The sequence below is a fragment of the Rhinolophus ferrumequinum genome, chromosome 21 (assembly GCF_004115265.2).
Source record: "Rhinolophus ferrumequinum isolate MPI-CBG mRhiFer1 chromosome 21, mRhiFer1_v1.p, whole genome shotgun sequence".
Taxonomy (NCBI): Eukaryota; Metazoa; Chordata; class Mammalia; order Chiroptera; family Rhinolophidae; genus Rhinolophus; species Rhinolophus ferrumequinum.
In genome coordinates, this window is record NC_046304.1 from 625,128 (window position 1) to 649,549 (window position 24,422).

A 24,422-nucleotide genomic window follows, 5' to 3' on the forward strand; every position below is an offset into this window, starting at 1 on the left:
GCCCACACATCTGGCCTCAGTCCTGGGTGCTCAGGGAGCTCCCTCCGTCTCTCTCTCTCTCTCTCTCTCTCTCTCTCTCTCTCTCTCTCTCTCTCACACACACACACACACACACACACACACACACAATTCACAGGTTCGGGGGTGGGGGCCTGCTGAAGAACAAGTACCAAAATAGTTTTAGAAATGACTGTCCAGCCTGGCACTACCCAGGCCAGGCATTAGAAAAATATTCTTTGTAAAGAGATGGGGGAAGGATGGTGTATGGCGTGGGAGGTGGCAGGAGCTGCCAGCCCCAGCTGTCCTCCCCTGTGGCATCTGCACTCCAGGGTAGCCAACTGCCTACAGGAGGGGCCAGTCCAAATCCACCCCCGAGGCGCTGAGCCAAGTTCCAGGACCACACCCTGGGCTGCCCAGGGGCCAGGTGGGCAGGTGCCACTGGAGCCCGCAGGTTAAACGCAAACAGGTCTCTGCGAAGGGCCAGGCACGAGCCAGGGCCCTGGATCCCAGCTCCCGAACAGGGCCGTTGGTGCCCAGGTAGTTTAGGCCTTCCTGGTAGCAGAAGAGAAGAGTCAGCAGAAAGCCAGGGAGCCAACGGGCAGGTGGCCTGGCCACACAGGTGCCACCAGCCTCTTCAGAGCAAGCAAAAGGGCCGCCCCACCCCCCTAAGGGCAAGGGCCTTGCAGTGACAGCCTGAAGGGGGCTGGCCAAGCCACTGAGCACTGATCACATCTGGCCCACTGAGACCAGGTAGACCCAGGGTCCCCCACACCCACATCACCTCATTTAATCAGGATGGCACAGGCTCGAGCCTCGTCTTCCACCAGGTTCCTCAGATTCTTCTCAGACTCCTCCGAAGAGCTGCAAGGAGAGGGCATGGATCAAGACGGGGCCGGGCCCCTCCTCACCCGTCAGGTTGGCTGAGGGTGGGGGAGCCAGGGCAGCCCCTCCTGTGGATCCCGCCCACCTCACCCCAGGAAATCCTTCACGTCCTCCACTGTGACGTCCCCTGTCGTGTCCAGTGTGGTGTCAGCACTGGTAGCCGAGTCAATGGACATAGGAGAGAGTGTGGCCTCAGGCGGCTCTGGGGTGTCTGTAGGGAAAAAGTGATCAGGCCTCTGCCAGGGCCCTGGGGTACCCTTCTGTACTTGGGGACCCGGTATCAAACCCAGCACATGGTGGTACGTGGCAATGACAGGCCCCCCTACGCCTCTCCTGCCTGGCACGCACGCCCCCCCCAGGCTTCCAGCCTTGGCTCAGCTGCTGCCTCCTGCAGGGCCTGGCCTGATTGGGGTCCCGCCACCCCTATTTCACACCCAGCCCCTCACCCGTTCCCTTGCTGTGGACAGGATTTGGGCTTCCATCGTGGCTCCGTGGGGCCAGGACAATGCCTGGGGTCCCGTTAGCCTGGCTCAGCTTGGGTGATTCCTGGAGCCTGTAGCTGCAGAGACAGGGCCGTGATGGGGGAGGAGGTGGTCACAGGCAGGTACCTCAAGGCTCAAGGGCCAGACCCGCCCTCCCATTCCTGAGCCCTAGAACCAGAGAGGGGTGACACCAGGGAAGGCCGCCTTTGCTCCATGCAGAATCCGGGGATGGGGATGAGACCAGCCTTGCTCGCAGGCGAGGGGCTACCCCTCCACACACCTGGCAGAGGCGGCATTGCGGGGCCAGCTGATATCCAGAGAGCAGAGCGGCTCTGTGATGTTCCGAGCACTTAGCGAGAAGCGTTCAAACTCGGACGGGGAAATCAGGTAGAACCCTGCGTGGGGTGGGAGAAGCAAAGAGTGCAGTTAGCAGACATGACTCCACCCACAGCCCCTCAGCTCGTCTGCCCTGCACGTGCTGGCTGGCCCTGCCCCCCGACCTGCATCACCTGTTCTGCTGACACTCCCTGGCCATTCTGTACCCACTCGGGACCCCTGCCCCAGGAAGCCTTCGCCTCACCCTGGCCGTGGCGAGTGAAGACACAGGAGGCGATGCCGCTGATGTCCTCCTTCCGGATACAGGAGTAATGCACCTGGGGCCGCAGGCCAGGCACCGAGAAGACGTGCACGTCCCCCAGGTTGGTGAGGCAGGCCAGGCAGGTCTCGGCATACTCCTCGCAGGCCACGCTGGCAAACGTGGCCAGGGCCACCTTGCGTACGCGACAACCCTCGTGAGCTGTCAGCTTGAACTTGGTCTTGGCGCTCACCTTGGGCAGTGTAAACACCTGACAGCGGGCAGGTGGCGAGTGAGCAGACCCTGGCCCTGTCCACGCCCCCGGGCCCCTCCCTCCCAGGTGCCAGCAGCAGCCCCCACCTGGAGCCCAACACGCCACTCAAGCTTGTACCACCTCTGCCTGCTTCACATGTTCCTAGAAACCTCCCAGGGCCCCTCCTGGGAGAACCTGGCAACCAGTCACGATGGGTTATGAGGGTTAGATGGCTGGTATCCCCCCAAACCATGGCTTCCTGCCAGGCAGAGCCCTGGGGAGCAGTCAAGGGGTCCTGGTAGGGGCTCGGCGAGAAAGGAGGGTCCTGCAGGAATGCAGCAAGCTGAGGGTTCATCGAGGTTCTTCACGGATAACTCTGCCGGCCAGGGAGGGTCTCGGGGGGTGGGGGGGGTTGGCAGCTAGAGGTACAGGTAGGGCAAGGGTTCCGGGGCGGCAGGGGCGTGGCGGGGTCTCTGCGGCAGCTCACCTTGAACTGCTCCTCAGACGCGATGAGCACCGCGTGGCCACCCTGCATGTCCGGCGCCTGCGCCAGGTCCCGCGAGGCCTCATAGGGCTCGGGCAGCGGGCGGCCACGCCCGTCCAGCACGGCGATGGCCACCACGGGCGCGCGGTGCATCAGCTGCACCTCCTTGCCCAGCACGGCCTCCACCACCCGCTCAGGCCACTTCTCGCTGCCCGCCGCTGCTGCTGGTACCTCCAGCGCGTAGGCAAACACAGAGCCCGAGTTGGTGCCTGCCCACATGGTGGGTCCGTGGTGGGCGGCTGCAGGGCAACAGGCGGGTGAGGCGGGGCTTCTGCCCGCGTGCCACAGGCTCCTCCCTCCTCTCCTGACCGGTTCTCCCCAGTGACCTCAGCCCGCCTCATGGCCTTGGACACCTCTGTCCTGACCACAATCAGAGCCCCAGATGCACCTCCCGCAGAGGCTGAAACAGCCTCTCAGGTACCTCCACGCAGATGTCAGCAGCACGCACTGAACCTGCTCTCTCCAATGCCATCCTGCTGCACCCTCAGCCCCACCACAAAGCCCCAACTCTCCCCACCCGCCACATCCCATCACTAGTCCCGCTGACACCTCAGAATAGGGCCCTCACCCCAAAGGTGCATCAGGGTCCTGGCTGTGCCCCCTGCTTCATTCACCCCCACAACTTTCAGTTGTGTCCTCCACACAGCAGCCAGACAGGAAATCCCAGGCCTGGGCTTAAATGAACTGAGGCCGTCTCGCCTGCTTTCCCCCTGCAAACCGAACCTCTGAGGAAGGTCCTTTAGTGAAGAATCAGAGCTAAAAGCCCAGGACCAGGGTGGGCCCGAGCGGTCCGGCTGTGGACCTGGCATGGATGGATGTCAGCAACCATCAGGGGGAGCCAAACCCCAGCGACAAGTTAGTGAGCGAGTCACTGTGCAGCCGACACCCCACTGCCCAGCTGGCTGGGAACTGAGCCGCCTGGGCCTCCTCACAAGGAGCGGAACAAGGTAAAGACCCCCGAGGCTGCCACATCCAAACAGTGGGAAAATCCACAGCACAAAGGACCCTTGACAACACCAGAGGGGGACCCTCTCTCAGAACCAAGAGACAAAGACACATCAGTGAAACGCCACGTTCAGACTAACGGGACACCGACCATAAAACGAATTTTTGACATGAACACAGAGAGCTGCCCATGGACCAAGTGTGACAGGGGACTCCGGGACCAGTGTTAGCTCCGTGGGGTGTGACACGGGCACCAGGCTGCAGGTGACCTCCGTTAGACACACACTGAAGTACTCACACTGGGTTTCAGTTAAAATACTCCAGCAAGGACAACATGTGTGGCACTGGCAGCAGCACCAGGTGACACAGGTGGGGTGCCCTCATTCTGTCTGTTTTTCTGTATGGTTTTAAGTCTCCATTATGCAAGTTAAAAATCAATCTGTGAATCACTCAATAAACCTGAGCACCTCACTTCTCTGTGCAGGACCCTCTCGGGGCTTCAAGCACTCGGGTCACAGCGGCCAGCACCAGCGCCTCTCCCTCCACTGCAGACACACTCGCGGGCAGTCTCCCAGCACGTGCCACCCCAGGGCCTTGGCACTGGTGGACCCCGAGCTCTCTTCCCCCAGATCTTGGGCTCTCAAGTCCCAGCGGCTCTGCTGGCTCACTCATCAACCCCGCGCCAACAGGAATTCCACGGGACAGTTTGGGTGGCCGAGGCGCCCTGTCGCCAGCCCAGTAATGCTTTCCAGCCCCTGGAAGATGTGGTCCCACCCACTCCCCCACCACTGCCCGTTCCCTAGATGGCAACCCGTGCCTCCCCTGGCCTCACCATCTCGAAGGAACGTGTCAGCGAAGTAGAGGCAGCGCACCACCCCCGAGAGAGAGTCGTCGGCCGAGCGGGGCTCGATGCGGCGCTGCACGGGGGTCACCTCCACGTCGTGGGGGCAGGCCTGCTCTGCCAGCTGCGCATTGGCCTCCTGCAACTGGAGGCCGCGGGGCTCCATCTTCTCCCACAGCGCCTGCCACCCAACATCCCGTCACCCTGCCCCGCTCACCCTGACCACCCGGGGGCTGGGGGCTGCTGAGGGGTGGGCAGCAGCAGCTGAGCAGACAGCGGGCTCCGGGCCAGGGCCCAGGCCTGGGGAGGCAGCGTCCAGCGGCCTGGCCCCATCTCACCTTGCTGTTGGCATTAGCGGCCCGCTTCTTGCCTGAGACTCGGCTCTTGCGGATGCGCCTGAAAGACTGGCGCAGGGACTTCTTGAGCGACTTCACCCGGGAGAGAGGCCCTTCCATGGCCAAGGAGTCATTGGGGTGAAGGGTGCACCTGGGGGCAGACAGGTGCCAGCTGTGCTACGGAGCAGCCCCCTGGAGCAGCCACTGTGCTGCTACTGGCCCACCGGCCAGGTGTGAAGGGTCCCAGGGCAGGATGCCCAAGCCCCTCCTGTTGCCCCGCCAGCCCAGCAGCCGGTGGGCTCAGAACTCCAGCTGCACCGCACATAAGGACGCAGCTGCCAGAGGCAACGGAGCCAGCTTCGCCTCACCAAGTCATACAAGGGGCAACTGAGGCGTAGGTGGGTGAGGAAACACCAGGGGTCCCACAGGAGGCCGGGCCAGGTGGAGGTGCAGACCCTATCTCAGCGGCTCTGGGCCTGCCCCCACACACCTGGCCAGCACAGGGCTCTTGCGCTGGTAGTCAAAGAGGCCAAAGCCGTGACTGGTGCCAAAGGCCACAAGGCTCCACTCGGTGTGCAGCGTGACAGCAGTGACGGCGGCTGGCGGCAGGCACTGAACCAGCACCCGGGGCTGGAAGCCGGCGGGCCAGGGCAGAGGCCCCGTGCGTGGGCTCAGCCGCTCGTGGCCCTTCCACGTGAAGCCCTCGCGGTCCTGGAGGAGGTCCACACTGGCCATGCTGACTGCCTGCTCGGACGGCAAGTCGCTGAGCTCCAGCACCAGCACCTGAGCCCGAAGCCGGGGGATGGGAGGGGGGTGGTGTCAACATGGAGGAAGGGGCCACCTGTGCCCCACCTGAGCCTGCAAAGCCACTACCGGGGGGCAGGTTCTAAGATTATCTCTAGTTCATCCACTGAGTAAGCACTTACTGAATGCCGACTGTATACCAGGTACCTCACTGAGCACCGAGAACACAGTGATGACCAAGACCCATTTGGTCCCTGTCTTCCTGGAGCAAAGGACCCCACCAGCACCACACCTGTCTCCCATTTAGCAAGAAGCACACACTGAGTACCTTCTGTACACTGGGGAGTGCTGGCGGCACAGCAGTGACGGAGACCCACAGGTCCCTGCCCTCCCGGGGTTCACCTAACGGCTATGCTCCCGCCCCGGTCCCAACCCTCCGTGTTTCCCTACAGCCAGTGCTTGGACGTAAGGCCCAACAACAGGCCCACCTGGGCCCAGCCAGCCCTACCTAAGGCCCCCTTCCCACCCCTGCACTTCTGCCCCCGCTGGTCTCTCCACCACTTCACCAGACGCTGCAGTTCAGGGCCCCCTCTCCCAGAAAGGCTGGGGACACCCCCGGCGTACCTGGCCTGCAGTGCCAGCCACCACCATCTGGGCTGTGTACTTGCAGAGCGCCATCTTCTGCACGCCGAGCCGAGGGTCATCGCTGTAGGGGTCAAAGCAGCCCACCTGGGAAATGGGATGGAGCGATGAGAAGGCAGAGCCAGCAGCAGGCTCCGCGGGGCCGGGGAGGGGCCCACCTTTCGGAAGGGTGGCCAGTCGTCCTCAGCAGCCTGGGCCAGGCTGTCGGCGTGCTCGCAGTCTGTCTGGAAGAGGCCAGCTGTGCTCAGCTTGTACAGTGGCCGCAGTGCCACGCCCGAAGCGTCCCAGAACCGCACGGTGCCGTCCTCGTGGCTGCAGGGAAGGGCATATCAGGCCCACGCCAGGTCCCTGCATACTCCCCCACCCACTCACTCCTCAGCGACACTCAGTGAGCACCCACTGTGTATGCCCAACACTGGCGAGATTCCTACTGCATACAACGAACAGGAAGGACCAATGGCAAACACATTCTGTGTGCCTACTGCGTGCCAGGCCACGTGCACCTGGGCCCTTCACACGTGGTGAGAAGGTGTGGACGTAATCACCAGTGTGAAGAGCAGGAAATGGGAGAGGGGGTAATCCAGGGAACAAAGGACTAGGAGGTTCTGCCCCCACGGGGACATCCAGAAAAGGTGATCAGCAGTTAGCCGGTCACAGAGCAGAGGGCTCAGCCGGGCACGAGGCAGCCATGCAGGCTGCCTGCAGGAAGCCTGGGAGGCCGGGAGGAAGCAGAGAGGAAGTGAGGGGAGGAGCAGGCAAATCTGGGTGTAGCCTCAGGTGGGAACCCCTGGCGTGAGAACCTGAGTCTGTGTTGCTGGCTGGGAAACCCCCTGCAGCCCTGAAAGCCACAGGTAAGAGTTTTGTAGCAGGGGAGGGGATGCAGGACTCAGAGGCCCAAGGGTCCCAGCACAGGCAGGCAGCAGGGGCAGGGCAGGAAGTTGGGGCCTGAGTCACCTGGCACGCCAGTGCCCGCCAGGCCCAGCCAGGCTCTCCAGCACCTGCCCTGGGCAGCTCAGCGTGGGCCGGCCCAGATTTTCCGGTCCCAGGGCAGGCTGGGTAGGTGGAGCTCAGATCCAGGCCAAAAGGCAGGGCAGGGACGGGCTTGAACCAAGGTCTAGGAAGCTACATCCCAACCCACTCTGCTAGAGAGGGTGACCAGGTCCCACCAAGAGCCAGGCCTGAGTCACTGGGCAGGTCAGCGCCTGCCTGTCCTAGGCTGCGCTCTCCCACACCTGCGTGGGCTGCACGGGCCCCACTTGCCCCCCCACACACACACACACGTCACAACTGTGTTTGGCCATGGGACTTGGTCTGCCCTACCCGGTCAGCAGCAGCCCTCGCTGCAACGGCTCCTGGGCCAGGTTCCGGCCCCCGGTGATGGGCCAGCTCTGGGAGAAGGAAGCGGAGATGTCAGTGGAAGGTCAGGACAGATGCCTTCCGCCCTCACCCTGAGCTTTGGCCTCAGGACTGGATACACCTGTCACATTCCCAGCTCCAGGCCGAGGCCTGGGCAGTGCCCTTCCCCAGGAACACCTTCCCTCCCCAGGACCGCACGCCGCAGGATGCCCAGGTACCCACCGAGGCACTGGAGGCAGGTGGAGGGCTCTGCTGCTCGCCAGCACTCACGATGCGGGACCACAGTTTGGCAGGCACGTTGGCGACGTGGGCCGAGCAAGTGATGGCGGACGAGTGCAGTGGGGCCAGGTACGGGGCGGGCACAGCTGGCCAGCCAGGCGCCTGCAGATCCAGCACCACCAGCTCCTCCTCCAGCAGCACGGCCAGGGCCTGGGGCTCGTCGAACTCTGCGGGACAGGGCGGGTGAGCGCGGCCACGGGCGGTGCGGGCACAGGGTCGGGAAGGGCAGGGCACACACCGTCCTCAGGCCGTGTGCTGTGCACCGTGAAGAAGTCAATGATGCGGGAGGTGAAGTCCAGCGTCACCAGGGTCTCGGCCCGGAGCACGCTCACACAGTGGCGGTCACCGTAGCTGGCACGGGGCATGCCACCACTGAAAATGATAAAGTGGCCCCTACATAGGGGCAGGGGAGCCACATGAGCCACCTGGGCCCGGTGCACACACTGCTCGCCCCGGAGAGAGCGTTACAGGACATCCGGTGCCCGAGCGCCCCCCACCCAGCCAATGCAGCCCCCGACCCACCCGAGATCGGCTCCCCACCTACCCAGATTCACAGTTTCGCCACAGAATCTTATTGATGGCTTTGCAGGGGAAGGGGCCTGGAGGAATGAGACAGTGTCAGGCGCACTTGCTTGCCCGCAACAGAGAGCTTCAGGTCACACTCTCCCCCGTTCTCCCATTCCCACGCTGCCCCTATCACTCCCGGCCTGGAAGCTGCTTCCTGCCACCCCGAGGGGAAGGCCCACCGCCCCTGACTGCGCCCCAGCCCGGGGCTCTCGCCTTCGCGGATGTGGCTTGGCTTGCCGCTTCGCACAAGCCCTCCTGGATGTCCCCGCATGCCTGACCTTGTGCTCAGGCGGCGGGGCTGGCCTCGGCCCGCCCAGCACTCACCGTACGGCATGGTGGCTACCACAGGCTGCGTTACCGGGGAGCTGCCAGTGTCCACAGACCAGATGGCATAGCTGCCATCGCTGTGTGAGCTGACCAGCGTGCTGCCAGTGCGCTCCCAGCACAGGCTCTCCAGCTGCTATAGGGCAAGGCGGACGGGCGTGAGCAAGGCGGCTCGAGCAGAGGGCCCCGCCGCGGGCGCCGGCCCCCCGCACACACCTGTGTCCCCAGGAAGATGCGGTCGGCGCACTGCGCAGCCTGGTTCCAGATGACCAGCAGGCCCCGGCTGTAGCCAATGAGGATCTTGGTGGGGTCCCGCACGTGTCCCTGGAGGGACTCCACGGGGCCGAGCGCCTTCCCGCACCGGTAGTCATCTGGCACACTGCAGAGGGAGCACAGGTGAGCCAGCAGCACGGCCCAGGCAAGAGCAGCCGTGGGAATCCACCTGCCTCTCACCTTCGCAGGACCTCCTCAGGGCCAAGGGTCTGCCCCTCAAGCAGCATCAGGGTGGGAACATCCAGGAAGAAGACGCTGCCACCCTCGGTGCCCAGGGCTGCCATGTCACCAGCACCCACTAGCAGGACCACTGTGATGCGGGCGAGGCTGGGGGGGCCGCTGCAGGAGACGAGGGGCGGGGGTGAGGGTGTTGGCCCAGCGCCCTGCCGAGGAGGGCGCAGGGGGTGCTGAGCCACTACGGTCAGTCCACGATGGCCCCTCCGTGCTCACTAGGGCCTGACCATGGAGTGGCTGCTGAGCCAGGAAGGCAACGGTGGTGGCTGTGGCCATCATTCGCTCACTCAATTATTCATCACTGTCGGCAGGGAAGGGATAAAAATAGGTTCCCCAGGTCTTGGAGACGGGCTCCTGAACTCCTCCCACCCACCAGGAGGCAAAGGCAGGAAGCAGGCCACCGCCTGGGCCAGGACCAGGAGATCCAGGACACACTGCTCTCCTGAGACCCACCCAGAACCCCGTCACCAGCCCTCTGGGTAGCCCCTGACTTTGCAGGCAGGCCCCAGGTCACCCACACCTGAAGAGGCCGGAAGACCCCAGGAATCCACCCCGGGCTAGGGCTGGATGAGGCTGCCACGCGGCCCCCAGCAGGAGCAGTCCACGCCTCACGTTTGGCAGCGTGAAGCACTCACCCACTCTGGCCATTTTAGCGAGGCCCGCAGGACCAGGGGCTGGGAGGCCCTTACTGTCTCATGTACGGGGTCCAGGCCGTTCCGGGCGCCCTGCTGGGCATCCTGTCAGCACCTCCAACAGCACAGCCCAACAGGACCCTGCATGCCACCAACCTGCCCTTTCACCTGTGTACACTATGACCTGTCGCCTCACCCCCAACTTGCGACAGCAGGGGATCCCTGCTGATGTCAGCTCAGCTTAGACCTGCCCCCGCCCCAGACGCCTCCATCACTGTGCAGCCCGTGTACCAGGTGAGAGACGTCTGGGACCCAATGCACACCCTGTCCCCCTGCATCTCCTGGTGCTCCAGCGGTCTCGCACCATGGACCCCACCTACTCACCTCGGGCTCAGCCGGAACGCCCCTTCTGAGACCCGCCAAGTCCATTAGCACAACTCAGTGAAAAGGAGTCCAAATGCTGCCTTCCGGGACCCAGGCTCAGCTCACCGCACCCCACCACCCTAAAGCCCAGCCCCCAGGCAGCTTCCCATCTCCACCATGCCCGCGGCTGGTCCCCGGCCAAGTTCACTCGTACCTGGCACCGTCCAAGCCCAGCCGACTGGGCGGCTGGAAGCTGAGTGCTTCCTCCAGGTGGGCGCAGCCATTATGGTGAATGATCTCCCAGAGATGCAGGCTGCTGTCATCCAGCAGCGTCAGCAGGCGGCCCTGGTGGGTGAGCAGAGACCAAGACCGGGCTGGTGGCCACTGGGAGGGGGCACCTGGGGGCCACGAGCCAGCTGGCGGGGGTGGAGCTTTACCTGGCCAGGCAGGAAGTGCATCTGGGTGACCGTGGCCATGTCTCGGTGCAGGCCCGTGAACTCCACGCCGGGAGCCCCGTAGCTGAGGGTGATGGGTTAAGGGCAGAAAGAAGCAGGTACCCAAGCCTCCTCCTTTTCTAGGACCATTCCGCTGGGCCCCAGCCAGGCCTGCGTCACCAGGAGCCCTCCAAAGTCCAGGTGGGCCCCCTCTTTGAAGAAGCACCATCCTGCACCAAGGTATCCATCCCCAGGCTCAGAGTGCAGGCTCCACTCCGCTCCTACGAGCCGTGCTGCAGTACAACCGTCACTTCCTCATCTGGGAGAGGGGCACTGACGTCTACCTCGTAGGGCTGACATGGGGCGCGTGAGAATGAAAACGTGGCCAGCTCGCTTGGCCCAGGCCTGGCACACGGCCAGGGCTCCGCTCTGTCAGCCTCACAGGTGTCTGTGCGCACGAGGGTCAGCCCTGCAGGCCGTATCACACAGGCACGGATGCCAGGCCAGGCCTGGGCAGGGGAGCCCAAGGCCGAGCAGGGTGCAGGTGCCGCTTCCCACAGCTCCAGGCCCAACTGCAGCCATCGGTGAGGAACCTACTTCCGTCCAGAGCAGGCCCATGAAACACGCCGGCACACAGAGGCTTGTCGAGGTTGGGTAACCCGCTTCAAGTGCCTGGCGTCACTGCCCGGGTCCCGGCAACTCCAGGTCTGACAGGGGACGGGCGGGGCCTATGGGGCCCCAGAAGGGAGGGCAGGGAGGGGTCAGCGGTGCTGCCTGGGGATAACGCAGGAGCCAAGCCGTTGCCTGGAGATGGAGCTGGGATTCCCTGCAGGAGCTGGGAGAACACAGAAGAGGGGACAAAAGAGAGGGCAAGATGGCTGGGCGGGAACCAGGGTCACCTAGGAGACAGGCTAGCCTCAAGGGGGAGGGGTGGCTTCTGTGTCCAGGGCCTTCTTCTTCAGCCTCAGTTTCCCAACCCATGGCTCCAGGCCGCGGTGGTTTGGGGGAAGGAGGGAAGGGCTGGGAGAGCTCTGGCCTCCTCGGAAGCTGTCTCCCAGTCTGTACAAGAGGCTCTTTGTGAGCGCGAGCCGCCAGTGCCCAAGACAGACCAGCACACCAGGAGGGCCAGCTCAAGAGGCTGAGACGCGTGGCCTGGGGCACAGTGACACACCGACTGCAAGGACACGACACACGTGTGGGCAGAACAGCACCTCGAGGGGCAGGAGCAGCAGGCCAGGAAGTGGGTGCCCACGGGAGAAGGGGGCATCCGGCCAAGCCACAGCCCCTAAAGCAGGTAAGGTCAGCACCTGCAGGCCCAGATGCCCACTTCTGCCTGGCCAGTGCCCCCAGACAGGGGTGGGGAGACCCCCACCCCTCCCCCGCCCCTCCGCTTTATAGGCATTGACTCACTTTGTGTCAACTGATACCCCCAACGGGGACACTGAGACCCAGAGGGTCGGTCACACAGGGAGGGGTGGAGGTGGCCGTCCCTGTCCAGGGAGCCGCCAGACACACCGCACCCGGCTGCCCTGAGTGAGAGGCTTCGCTTCGGGCAGTGGGGGTGGGATGCTGCGTGGCAGGCAGGGAGGCATCAGCTGTCTGCGTGCCCCCACCCCACCCCCACCCTGCGCTCGCAGGGAAAATGCCCGCTTTGTGCAGCTCACATGGCCCATTGTGCGGCCGCCAGCATCCAGGTGGGGGCTGAGCTGCGCTCACCATGCAGAGCCTGGCACTGCCCCCAGCCCCTCTGATGAACACACGTGCCTTCACAGTCACACACGTACGAGTACCGTCCTCAGGGCAAGGCTGGCTGTGTGACCCTGGCCCACCCACCACCCTCAACAGGTGCCGTGATCAGCTAGCCCAGGCCTGGCCTCCCTAGTCAGTTGCTGGGACGATGGATCACAGGGTCGCCGAGGAAACTGGCTGGCTGAAATGCAGCAAGGGACAGCTGTGGCCACTGCAAGCTGCCCCCTCCATCTCTGGGAGGAGGTACCCCAGGGCAGAAGCTCTGGCAGCCTCTACCAGGATCCAGGCACCTACCACAGCCTCCCAGCCTGGGCCCTAAACAGCACCCAGGGAGCTGCAGGCAGGGGGTCCTTACAGCCCGAAGGCACGGTCCGCAAAGGATACATCTTGACGGCCCCAGACCTGGTGCCAATGGCCATGATGCGAAGCTCGGGGTCAAAGGCCAGGGCGCTGGGCTGGTTAGGGAAGCCATGCTCCACAGTCTGCGGGAGAGGGGAGGGCATCTGTCCAGGCACCGCTGCGCCCCGGCCTGGCCCAGCCCACCCACGGCAGCCTCAGGTTCTGCCGCGGCTGCACACTGGGACTCAAGCCGGGTCCACCTGTGCTGTGCCTGCGTCGTGAACCCCGAAACGGGCAGTCACCCTCCAGCTGGTATGGAGGGTCCGAGCCCCTGGGCCCCACCCCAGGCCAAGCCGCCGTCCCTCTCAACACCTGTTTCCACCCCACTGTGCACAGGGCCCTGGCAACAAAAAGGAAAGACAAGGTTCAAGGAGGTGCAGGCACAGAAGAGGACCCCATCTGCCTCAGGAGGTGGGGTTCTGCACCCCATTCCTACAGGCACAGACTGAAGCTTGGTGAGGCCCCATGCTGCCTGGGGTCCCCCGTGAAGTCCGTGGTGCTCCCCAAACAGCGGCCCTGTGTGGAGGTCAGAGGCCAACCCCTAAAGTCATCTAGACAGAGGTTCTAGACAACGTCCAGAAGCCACCCCAGCCCTCAGACTCAGCAACAGGGAGACTGAGGACCAGGGAGCGTCCTGCCCGGACCCGGAAGGTGTCACCCACCTCCAAGACTTGGGTTCCACAGCAGGGACTGAGGAACATGATCCCCACCCCGTCTGTGGTGGGAAGAGTGTGAAGGGGGCCTGAGCACTGGGGGTGTCAGTGGAACAGCTCCCACCCGTCCTCTGCTCCCGGCTGGGCCAGTCCCAGCACAGACCGGCCCTGACCCACCAACCTGACGTAGGCTTTCCTCCGTTGCCCACCCACCCAAGGTGCTCCCACTCATGCCCTGAAGCCAAGCTGGGGGGGCCCCTCCATGGGAAGTCTGCACCCCCAGCCCCATTCTGAATGCCAATGTGGGGTACCACCTGTGGACCACTGGAACCTCCCGACCACTGCCTCACCAAGACGCACATTTTGTAAGAAACCCTGCTTCCTGGGCCTGTGGCCCCAGCCTCCCTCCTGCCTCAGCCCATCCAGGCAGGGACTGAGCCCTCTGGACAGCTGGCTTGGCCTTGGGCTCTCACATCTGACCCTTCCCTCCCGCCACTCTCCTCCAGCTCACGACTCCAGGCTCACTGGCCTTTGGCTCTCCTCCAATTTACTAGGCAGGCCCCTGCCTCAGGGCCTTTGCATCTACTGTCCCTCTACCTGGAACGCACTTCACCCGCACTCCCCATGGCAGGCTTCTGCCCATCACTCAGGTCCGAGTTCACTCAACTCCTCAGAGGCCCCCAGAAGCCACCCTGGCCACAGCACCGTCCGCATCCACATGCTCCAGGCCATCACCCTACTTTATTTTATCCATAGCACTGGCTACCATCCAAACTGCTGCATCTTTTACTCTGTGGTTTTGCCTTTTCTCTGTCTCCCCCACTAGGACATCAGCCCCCTGAGTGAAGAGGTATGTGTCCCTTTTGGTCACTTTGGTGTCCCCAGCACCTAGAAGAACTCACACCCGGTAGGAACAGTATTTGTGGACGTCCCACAGACGATTTGTAGGCAGGGCTGGGTGTGGACAAAGTCCACGCTTGCCCCTGACCTGCCTCCCCCACTAGGGAACCTGGGGCCTATTCTCTAGTGGTCTCCCACCACCCCCTCTGGCGAGCAAGCCCCTTGCCCAGACCACCCTCTCCCAGCACTGCTGCCCACTCAGATTGGGACCTCACTCTCCTTAGGGGGAACCCTCGCCTTCTGCCAACCCAGGGCCAGCCAGGGAGACAGAACCTCCCCACCATCTGTCTCAGGTCCCCACTTCACACCCCCACTCACTGGCCGAGGAAGTGACACCTTAGCTCAGTGCCTGCCCCATCACTCTTCTCTCACCTCGCAGGGGCTCACCCTCATGGCCACCCGGCACAGGAAGGGGGGCGTCTGGGAGCACCTGGGCACCGGCCCTCCCTCTCGGCCCCGGAGGCCTCTGACAGGTTCTCGGCCACCAAGTCTGAGGCTCCTAGGAGCCCCCCACCTGCCCCAAGAGATGTCCGGGTGCCTCAGCCACTCCAGGTCCAGCTGTCCCAGAGCTCCCTCCTGGACAGGTCTCCTCGGGGACCACAGCAGCCCCTCAAAGTTAAAGTCCAAACCAACCAACAAAAGGACATAAGGAAAAAGTGCCCCAGCTCCATCTGGGACTTTGGGCAAGTCATCACCCCTCTCTGAGCCTCAGTTTCCTCACCTGCATGATGGGGAGAACAACTCAGATCCCCAAGAGCAGTGAGGACCTGTGCAATCAGAGGGCTTCGAGACCAGATCCGGCACTCTGGGAGGAGTTAGCCAGGGGCAGGCTGGGGGTTCACGCTGCCGCACATCAGTGCAGAGGGCGGCAGGGACTGACCCGCTGCTCCTACCCGGGCCCATGTGACACAGAGCCAAGGCTCACAGCAGGGAGGAAAATGGCCCCATTTCACAGTAAGGGAAACCGAGGCCCCATGATTTGCAGTGCAGTTGGGCACACAGGCCTCGGCAGGGCAGGGCAGAGTCTAAAGCTGTGGGGGAGGGAGGAGAGGAGCATGGAAGGGATTTCCCAGCCCCACCCCACCCCCAACCTCTGCCTCCTCTCCTCATCCCTCCTGCCCCGCCCGGGTGCGAAAGCAAAACAAACCCTGAACCTGGCTGCCCCAAGGGCTGCCAGGGCTATGGAAGAACCCCCAAAGAAAGAGGGATAAAGAGACAGAGGGTGAGACAGAGTGAGAGTTCCAGAGACCCCACAGACATATCGAGGGGGAGAGAGGCCGGCAGGAAAAGACAGGCAAAGACTCAAAGATGCTAAGACAGAAATGCAGAGGCAGAGAGGTGAAGGGAAACAGAGGAGACACACAGGGACAGAGGCAGACACACGGGCATACACTGAGGACAGGAAGGCGGCCACAGTCAGGGGCAGAAACCCGGAGACATGCAGAGTCAGAGCACAGAGAGAGACGCAGAGACAGGGCCACCGAGGCCCAGAGACCCGGAGACGCAGACACGGAAAGTCGGCGAGAGACCCAGACCCACCCAGTGAGCGGAGCAGGGGCGGAGGCGGGAAGTGGGGCCAGTCGAGGGGGCGCCGGGCCCCCGCGCCGCGCCCCAGCCCGGCGCCCCCTCCCCCCGGGCCCGACGTGGCTCCGGCTCCCGGGCCCCCAGCCCCAGTCCCCGGCCCGCCCCCTCCCGCCCAGCCCCGGGCGCCGCCGCCGCCGCACCTTGTTGAAGGCGAAGAGCTCCTGTTTGAGCTTCTCGCGCTGCGGGTCGGCGCCCTGCCGCCGGAACCTAAACTTCATCATCTTGCGTCCAGCTGCCGGCGCCGCGCCCGCCGCCGCCGCTGCCGCCTGCAGGATGCGCCGCGCGGCCCCGCCGGTCCTGGGGCGCGGGCGGGGCGCCAGGCGGCCCAGGCTCGGGAGCGGGGCGGGGCCTTCACGGGGGTGGGCGCCGGTCGCAATTGACGCACTGCCCGACCAATGGGCGCGTCCGAGAGCCTCCCGCCCCGCCCCTGCGGGCCAGACAATGGGGGAAGACAGGGCCCCGGTGCTCCTCCAAACTCGCGAAGGAACACCCGCTGAGCATGCGCTGAGGCGCGGAGCCTGCCGGGACTTGTAGTCTGCGAGCCAGGGCTCCAGCGCGGGCAACTGGGGGACGAGTTTGGAGCGGGTCCCCGCGCGTTCCCGAATTTGGAGGACGTTTCTTCCCTCCTCCAACGAGCGAGCGACGTGCATATTCAGGTAATGAGACAGCTCTGTCTCGAAAGCCACGAGAGTTCTGACTGGTGCAACTTTCTGGTCCTTCAGCCTCAGTTTTCCCCATAGATGCCATTGGCTCAATATTTTACCAGTTTCGTGGGACAACACTTTGACTGTTCCCCAGTGTGCCAAAACTCCTTCACCGACATGTTTTTGACATGTTTTTTGCCCTGGCTGTGTGGTCAGCCCCCGGGAAGGCCCTTCTCAGCCCCCAGCCCCTGGGGAACTCCTACACAGCCTTCAGGACCCGACATAAAAGGCTCTGTGTGGCCGCACAGGGGGTTCTTGGGAGTGCCATCAGCCAAAGTGAGGTACAGAGACCCAGCAGAGAGGAGAGGCCCTTACTCAGGAGGTGGCAGTTGGAAAGGTCCTGAGATTGGATTGTGCCTTTTCCAAGAAAGGGGAAGGGCCTCTCCTGTGCAGGGAACAGTGTATAAACAAAGCTGTACTCGGCCTCCCCTCTCTGAGGGAGAATCAACTTGTCCCCACCCATCTCTCAGACCTCCTTTTCTCATCTGGACAATGGCCTCCAGGCTGAACCTTTCCTTCCAGGATGAGGATAAGCTGCCCTGGGCTCAGGGCTGGGCAAGTCTGTGGTCCCAGAAGCTTAGGTGGGGCAGGTGGACCCGTCCCCAACCCAACCAGCTGTGTCAAGGGAGGCAAGCCTGATTTTTGACTCCCAGAGACAGCTGCCAACCAACAGGGGCCTGGCTGCCCTCTCCACCCACGTCAGCCCTGCTCAGCCCCTCCCCGATTGGAGCTGGATCTGGAAGAGGGGTGGGTGGGGGTAAGGATGGTGAGAGGAGGGGAAAATGTTAGAAACAACAAAGCTTGAGTGCCTAATGTGTGGCAGGCACTATTCAAAACCCTTTCCTGATTTCAACTGATTTAATGCTCTCAACAGTTCTGTGAGGGAAACAATATTATCCCAGTGCTACAGATGAGGAAGCTGAGATAAATGGGCAAAAGCAAGAGCAGCTTTGACCTGAGTTGTGGGCAGAGCTGGCTGGACAGCGGCGTCAAACTCCTTGGGCCAGTGCCCATCCCACACCCAGCACCGGCAGCTCAGGCAGCTCTGACACCTGGGTTCTGGTCCCTGTCCTGACATCCACTGGCTGAGTGACAAGGCCTGAGCCCCAGTTGCTTCTTCCACAAAATGACGGCCTCACACAGAGAAGCGTTAGGAATTTGTTAATTCATATCCCAATTCACCACTTAGAAGCTGTGCAGCCTGGAGCAAGTTACTTAAGCTCTCTGTGCCTCATCTGTAAAAATGTGGATAATACTAGTACCTACCTCAAAGGGTTATTGTGAAGATGAAATTAATTACTACTTGTAAAGCCCTCAGAATGTGTCGGGCAAACAGGAAGAGCTACGTGTTAGCTGTTATTAGAGTTCTTACTACTCGCTATTTGAGTTCTTCTCCTCTATCATCCGGGGCCAGTCCCAGCCTTTCCCCAGTCTCCATTCTTTGAAATGGGACTTAGTCATCAGTCAGTAAGCAACCATGCCATCCCCACCCCACCCCCAACCCATGTACACCCAGCGCACAGTCTAGGGGGTGAGACAGAGCTGGGTGGAGACCACAAGCACCAGGGGTGCACTGTGCTGTGATGGGGCAACGTATGGGGGCTGTGGGAGCCCAGCAGAGGCATCTGACCCCGGGCAGGTGTCCTGCAGGGAGAGGGCACAATTCAAGCTAGGCTGTAACAGGTAGAGAGGGCTGGAAGGCAGACAGACAAGGGTCCCTGGCAGGCAGGCGTTCTCAAATTGGCAGAACTCCACCCCCCAACCCACACACTTGTTAACAAGATAGTTCTACGTTCACCAAATGTGAATGCCTGTGGAGCCCCAGAATCTGGATTTTAAACCAGGCATTTCCCAGGTGACTCTGAGGCCCAGCTTGCCCCAACCCAGTCCAACTGAAGGGGGCTAAACGGGTACACTGAGGCACCAATGGGTAACCTGAGACCTGGGCAGACAGGCCCAGCCCATCCACACAGCCAGGCAGGGTTTAGGAATGGCACTGGGGAGGGGACCGTCTCCCAGCCTGGAGGGTCTGGGGCACTAATGACCGCCTCCCCTTGCCCTGGAGCTGGGGCAGCCCAGGCCTATGATTACTAGGGTAGCCCAAGGCAGCAGGGTCAGACCGCCAAGCCAAGTCTGCTCATTGCTCGAAGCAGGACACTAAGGCTCAGGGGAGCCCAAGCAAGGGTGTGGACGCAGGGTCTTCAGTGCTTTCAGGCGCCCCACACCTATCCTGGGAGATGGAGTCAGACAGGAGGGCACCTGAGTCAGTAGCACTGGAAGGAAAGCTGGTCCCTCCTTCAGACTCAGGTCAACCTTGGGCCAGGGAGGAACTGCTGCCTTTTCAGCATTTCCTGGCTGGGATGGCCTCTCCCTCCCCCTTCCTCCTAGGCCACCCCAGCGTCCTCACCTAGCTCTGAGGTGGGACCAGGTCTGACTTCAAATCCCAAGACATCCCCATGCTGGCTGGGTGACTTCAGCTAAGCCAGTTGTCCACCGTGGGCCTCAGTTTTCTCATCTGTAAAATGTAGTAAGAACTAAAGGAGATGATTCAAAACAGGAGTTGAGCACAGGGCCCTGCAGGGTCTGTACCTAGTAAGCCAACTTTCAGGACTCTTGCTCTAGGACATGCAGGCTGCCTCATCATTCTTCAAATGTACCAGATAAGCTTCTTCTGCCTCAGGACCTTTGCACATGCCGTTCCCTTCCCTGGAACGCTTTGTCCCCAGGTTTTCACATAGCCGAATCCCTTTTGGTCCTGGCTTAAATGACACTTGCTCCCAGAAGCCTCCCTGACCTATTTCCCCCATTCTGGATGCTCTCCTCTGCCTGGTTCTCTCTGACTTCCTCTTTTTTCTCCAGCCTGAGAATGAACTCCCTGGGTTTAGGTTTTTAATACTGTTCATTGCAGTGTCCCAGTGCTTAGAACAGTGTCTGGGACATAGTAGGTACTCAACACAGTTTGAAAAAATATACATATAGAATTTTTAAAAAACATCTGAAGCAAATATGATAAAATGTTAATGTGGGCAGATGGTGAGTGCTTGGTGGCTTCTATGTTACTTTAAGTATTTTTCAGTGCCTTTGAAGTATTTCATTAACTGCCCCCCCCACCCCATACACACACAAATAATCCACACAGTTTAGGAAACAAGTCCACAGGAAGTGGTGGTTGAAGGGATGTGGCAGGGAGCAGGTGGGTGAGTAGGGGTGTCCCTGAGCCAGGCTGGCATGCATCGAGGGTAACCTCAGAGGCAGGCACCCCAGGAAATGTGGTATCTGTGCTTTCTCTCTGAGTCCTTGCAACGGCACTGGAAGTAGATACAAGGATGATCCCACTTTACAGACAGTAAATGGAAGCTAAGAGCAGAGAAGTGACTTGCCCAAAGTCACCTGTGAAGGGAAGGAGAGGAGAAGGGGAGACAAGGGGAAAGCCCCAAATGGAGGCAGAGTGGGGGCAGCAAGGGAGTGCAAGAACCAGGAGAGCCTGGCTGAGGAAGCTGGGCCCTGCCTCCCAGGACCTGGCCCAGATCCGCGCTGAGGCCGCAGCCCTCCTCTGATGCCCGAACCACACAAGCAGCTTCTTCCGGGTGCCTCCCCAGGGGCCTGGCAGACTGGAGGCAGGGCGGGAGCAGGCAGAGCCTGGGATGGGAGGAAATGAGGCAGAAAGAAGCGGGGTGTTTGGGGACTGGCTGGAAGACCACTAGGGAGCCCGAGCCAGTGGCAAGGGGTGAGCCCCTCATCCTGTGTGGTGTGCTAAGTGAAGCTGGATCTAAGGGCGCTCTTTAGGGCCCAGAGAGGGGAGGTGGCAGTGGACCTGGGGCCCTCAGTCCACAGGGTGAACAGTGTGCTGGCCTCAGTGAAAGAAAAGCCAAACAGGTAGCAGGAGTGTTTGGCAGATACCGCCTGTCCTCATGTTATAAGGGAGGAAACTGAGGCTCAGAGAGAAGTGACATGGGGGATAATACAACGGTCTCTAGACCTCCAGCCCAGTGGTCCTTCTCTGGGTGCCAGGAGTCTCACCCCTGACACTCGCCCTGAGCTGGGATCTGTGCTGTGCTTTCCTTGGCTCACGCTGGCACAAGGACCTGGGGATTCGGGTGCACCTGCCCCCCACAGGGAGTGTCAGGTTTGAGGCTACAGGGGCTGAGCAGGTGGGCATTGTCACAAGCCTGTTGGAAGGTGGGGTTCTGGGCTTCATTCCTCTCCGTGGTCTCAAGTTCTAATCCTGCCTCTGCCACTTCATCTTTCAGGGCCTCAGTTTACTCATCTGCAAAAAGGGGGTGAATAGTAATTGCTACCATTTAACGACACTAAGCACTTAGTCGGTGCCAGGCACCTGGTCATTCCTTTAATCCTATGCCCATTTTACCACGGAAGAAACCAAGGTCAGAGAGGTTAAGTAATTTGTCCCAAGTCACACAGCTAGTATGTGGCAGAGTCAGGATTTGAACCCAAGCCCCAAAGTGAGGAACGGTATTAGAGGGTGCAGAGAGAATTCAATGAGACCATTTGTAAAGGGCCTCCCTCACAATGCGAGTCCAGGAGAGGGTGGGGCTTAGGTCCTAGTAGCTCAGCCTGGAGAAGCACTGGGACCACGCAGTACATTCTGTGCTGAGGGAAGCTGGGGTTTGGGAAGCATCAAGGCAGCCCTGAGGAAACTGGGTGAACCGAGGTGGCTTCCAGCAGGAGCCTAAGGCAGAAGGCACTGGCACGCTCAAGGATGAGGCGAGAATGTCCCGGGGAGCGGTGGCCCCTCTGCCTAACTAACCCTGAGGGTCCTGGATAAGCAGGGCAGAGGCAGTGGGGGACCTAAATTCTTGCTTCTGGGGCCTCAGCTCCCCATTTAAACCAAAGGACAGGGGTCCCCTGCACCATTCGGAAGCACCATCGCTCCGATTCTGCTGCCCCCCTGTGGGCACCGGGGAGAACTGCACCAATGAGCACCCTGGAACCTAACAGGGGGACACCAGCCCCACAGTGCCCAACACTGGCTCCAACCCCGCCCAGCCTGGCCCCCAGCCCGTCCTTTCGGTGCAATGGCTTCCTTATTGACGATTGGCTGTCCTTGACACAGCAGCACGAGGGATTCTAAGTCTGATCATGACCTCCTCTGTTCTTCACGAGAAGCCACTCGCAAGAATCAACTGTCAAATTTTAAGAATTTTGAGTCAGTTGTTAAAACACAGCCATTATTAAAAATTAAATTATATGAAATTTAATTATATTAAAAACAAAGGTAATGTTCAAAACTAAGCACTTCCTTTTTTACCATATTTTACTATTGTCTGTGCTCTTTTTCTGTTGTATCTGTATGGTGGAAACACTGTATAATGGTATGCTTCTGCTATCTCTTCACCACTCCAGTTATATTGCATGAGTAGCTTGAAATCAGCCATGATGAGAGTATTTACACCATGGAAATTGGCAGACACTACAAATCAGATTTGATTAATTGTTGATTTTCTAGACCAGTGCCATCCAATAGAAATATAAAGCAAGCCACACATGTAATTTTAATACTTGAGTAGCCAGATTGAAAACAGTAACAGGAAACAGGTGAAATTTACTTAAATAGCATTTTATTTAACTCCAAAATATTATTTCAACATGTAATCAATATAAAGTAACTTTTTTACATTCTTTTTTCATACTAATTCTTCAAATTCTGGTGTATATTTTACACATAAATCACATCTCAATGCAAACCAGCCACATTTCAAGTGCTCAACAGCCAAATTGTCCAGTGGCTGCTGTATTGGACAGCACAGGTCTAGATTTAAGAAACAGATGGAGAAAATATTAACGATGCAGATTAAATTTAAAAGTAGTGCTGAGGCTGAGAAATTCTAATCCAATAAACATACGCAGTTGGTTCAACGATGAGAAATCAATGTCATGTAACAGAATTAATGACAATAAATTTACCGGTAAAAAAGCAGTTGGTAGGATGAACAGTGGCCCCCAAAGATAATAGGTCCTAATCCCTGGAACTTATTTATACTTTTTTTACCCTTGTAGATGTGATTAAAGATCTTTACATGAGGAGATCGTCTGATTATCCAGCTGGGCCCAGGTGTCCTAACGAGAGAGGCAGAGGGAGACTGGATACACACAAAAGGCCACGTGGTCACAGGTCCAAGAATGTCAACAGCCACCGAGCGCCAGGACTAGAGCCTCCGGAAGGAGCACAGCCCTGCCGACACCATTTCAGCCCAGTGATAGTAGCGGTTTTGGATTTCTGACCTCTGTAACTGTGAGAAAATAAACTTCTGTTCTTTTAAACCATGTCTGTGGTAATTTATTACAGCGGCCACAGGAAAGTAATACAAGCTGATGGGATGCAACTCCATTTGCCATATCGTGCTTCATTTACAACCACAGGTTAAGCTACAAGTACAAGAACTGAGCAAACAAATCAACAAAAGCATCCTATGAGGAACAATTGTCGATACAGAATTTATAATGTTGTATATTTTATTATCTGCCATTTATGTGCTACGCATCTTTTATAGCAGTACAATTTATAAGCTTGTATGTGTGTGTGTGTATTATATACCAGGTCTTGCATCCTCGGCACGCAGCTCAGAGCTTGGCACACAGGACAAGTAGTTTTTGAATGAATGAACACGACTTTGGACCGAAGTTCCCCCCACCACAACACAGGCTTGGAGGAATAGGCTTCCAGATGGACATACTGGGACTGGATGTTGTTAGAGCACCTACTATGTGCAAGACTGGACTGGGGTCAGAGACTGATGAGACTCAGCACCTGGCCCAAAGAGCTGGGCCCCAGGCAATGGCTGGGAAGTCAGATTCTGGGAGTCAGTTAGGGGACCCATTTCTTTGAGGCCGCCACAGGCTTGAGGACGGCTCAGATTATCACAGCCGCAGAGATGGGGTGCAGAGATGGGGTGCAGCCAGTGAAGCCAACGACACAACAAGACCTGCTAGGGCTGGAGCCCCTCCCTCTCGCCTCTCCCGTCCGTCATCCTGTAGGGCAAAGGGCCTCTCACCCAGGGACTAGGAAGAGGTCCCGTCTGGCTTTGTCCCCGCTACGCAAGAGTCCCTCCCCAGCTCCCCGCTCGGCAGGGGCCCAGGCACAGGGTGGGGTGCCCACCTCTACCACACAATCTGCATGACCTTTTGCAAGTCACTCTGCCTCTCAGCTCCGATGTCTGCTGTCTGTGGCATCCAGGGCCCAGTCTGGCCAGACGGAGGCTCTGGTCCCCCCTTTATGTCATGTCACCAATTTGCAGGACTGAGCCCCTGTCACTCACTTGCTTCCTCTAGACTCTGTTCTCCTCTGTTAAATGGGCTTACGAGGTTTCCACAGCAAGAATTTGGCCAAGCAGACTGGCTCTGGGCAAGCGACTGAGGGAGACTCTAGACCAAAGGCCTTGCCCGGAAGCCGAGAGCCAGGTCCGGAATGTGGAAGGACCAGAAGCCCTTGGGACCCGATCCCAGACCACCCCAGAACGTCTGCCTCATGTGTGGATCCGTATGCCACAGGTCTACCGCACACACGTGGAAAGCAGGGACCACCAGTGCTTGGCTCACTACTGGGGCCAGTGTGGACTTGGATGGCAGATACTAAGAACTCAAGAGTTTGTTTCGTGTGCAAAACCACTTGCGTATCTTCTCCTCTGCTTTGCTCCTGCTGTCCCTCCTTCACTGGCACACAGGCCCTCTGGTCACCCTTCCAGAAGTCCTGGCCCCTGTGGGCCCAGCA

General features: G+C 60.1%; 1 protein-coding gene across 3 annotated transcripts; it reads right to left on the bottom strand.

The window, feature by feature from the left end:
- Positions 1-62: 62 nt before the first annotated feature.
- On the bottom strand, positions 63-16,277 carry LLGL1 (LLGL scribble cell polarity complex component 1). Of its 3 annotated transcripts, none has more exons than XM_033089251.1 (23): positions 16,130-16,277; positions 12,838-12,935; positions 10,708-10,789; positions 10,485-10,615; positions 9,222-9,380; positions 8,985-9,147; positions 8,769-8,901; positions 8,422-8,476; positions 8,116-8,270; positions 7,821-8,044; positions 7,563-7,630; positions 6,401-6,554; positions 6,225-6,329; positions 5,347-5,639; positions 4,860-5,007; positions 4,513-4,666; positions 2,679-2,974; positions 1,945-2,209; positions 1,645-1,759; positions 1,329-1,441; positions 973-1,093; positions 782-861; positions 63-552 (listed from the first exon to the last, which is right to left on the bottom strand). In XM_033089251.1, the coding sequence occupies exons 1-22, from the start codon at positions 16,208-16,210 to the stop codon at positions 783-785; spliced, it is 3,192 nt and encodes a 1,063-aa protein (XP_032945142.1). In that variant the 5' UTR covers positions 16,211-16,277; the 3' UTR covers positions 63-552; position 782. The 3 variants fall into 3 exon arrangements, with proteins under 3 accessions (XP_032945142.1, XP_032945143.1, XP_032945141.1); XM_033089252.1 differs by having other exon boundaries at positions 8,116-8,249; positions 8,769-8,904; XM_033089250.1 differs by having other exon boundaries at positions 8,769-8,904.
- Positions 16,278-24,422: the final 8,145 nt, after the last annotated feature.

Excerpts from the sequence above, each read along its gene's own strand:
- LLGL1 (XM_033089250.1), bottom strand. The coding sequence starts at position 16,210 with ATGATGAAGTTTAGGTTCCGGCGGCAGGGCGCCGACCCGCAGCGCGAG. Across the intron at positions 6,555-7,562 it reads CGAGGGCTGCTGCTGACCGG|CCACGAGGACGGCACCGTGC; the intron begins GTAGGGCAGACC and ends CCTTCCCTGCAG. Across the intron at positions 1,442-1,644 it reads CGCAATGCCGCCTCTGCCAG|CTACAGGCTCCAGGAATCAC; the intron begins GTGTGTGGAGGG and ends CTGTCTCTGCAG.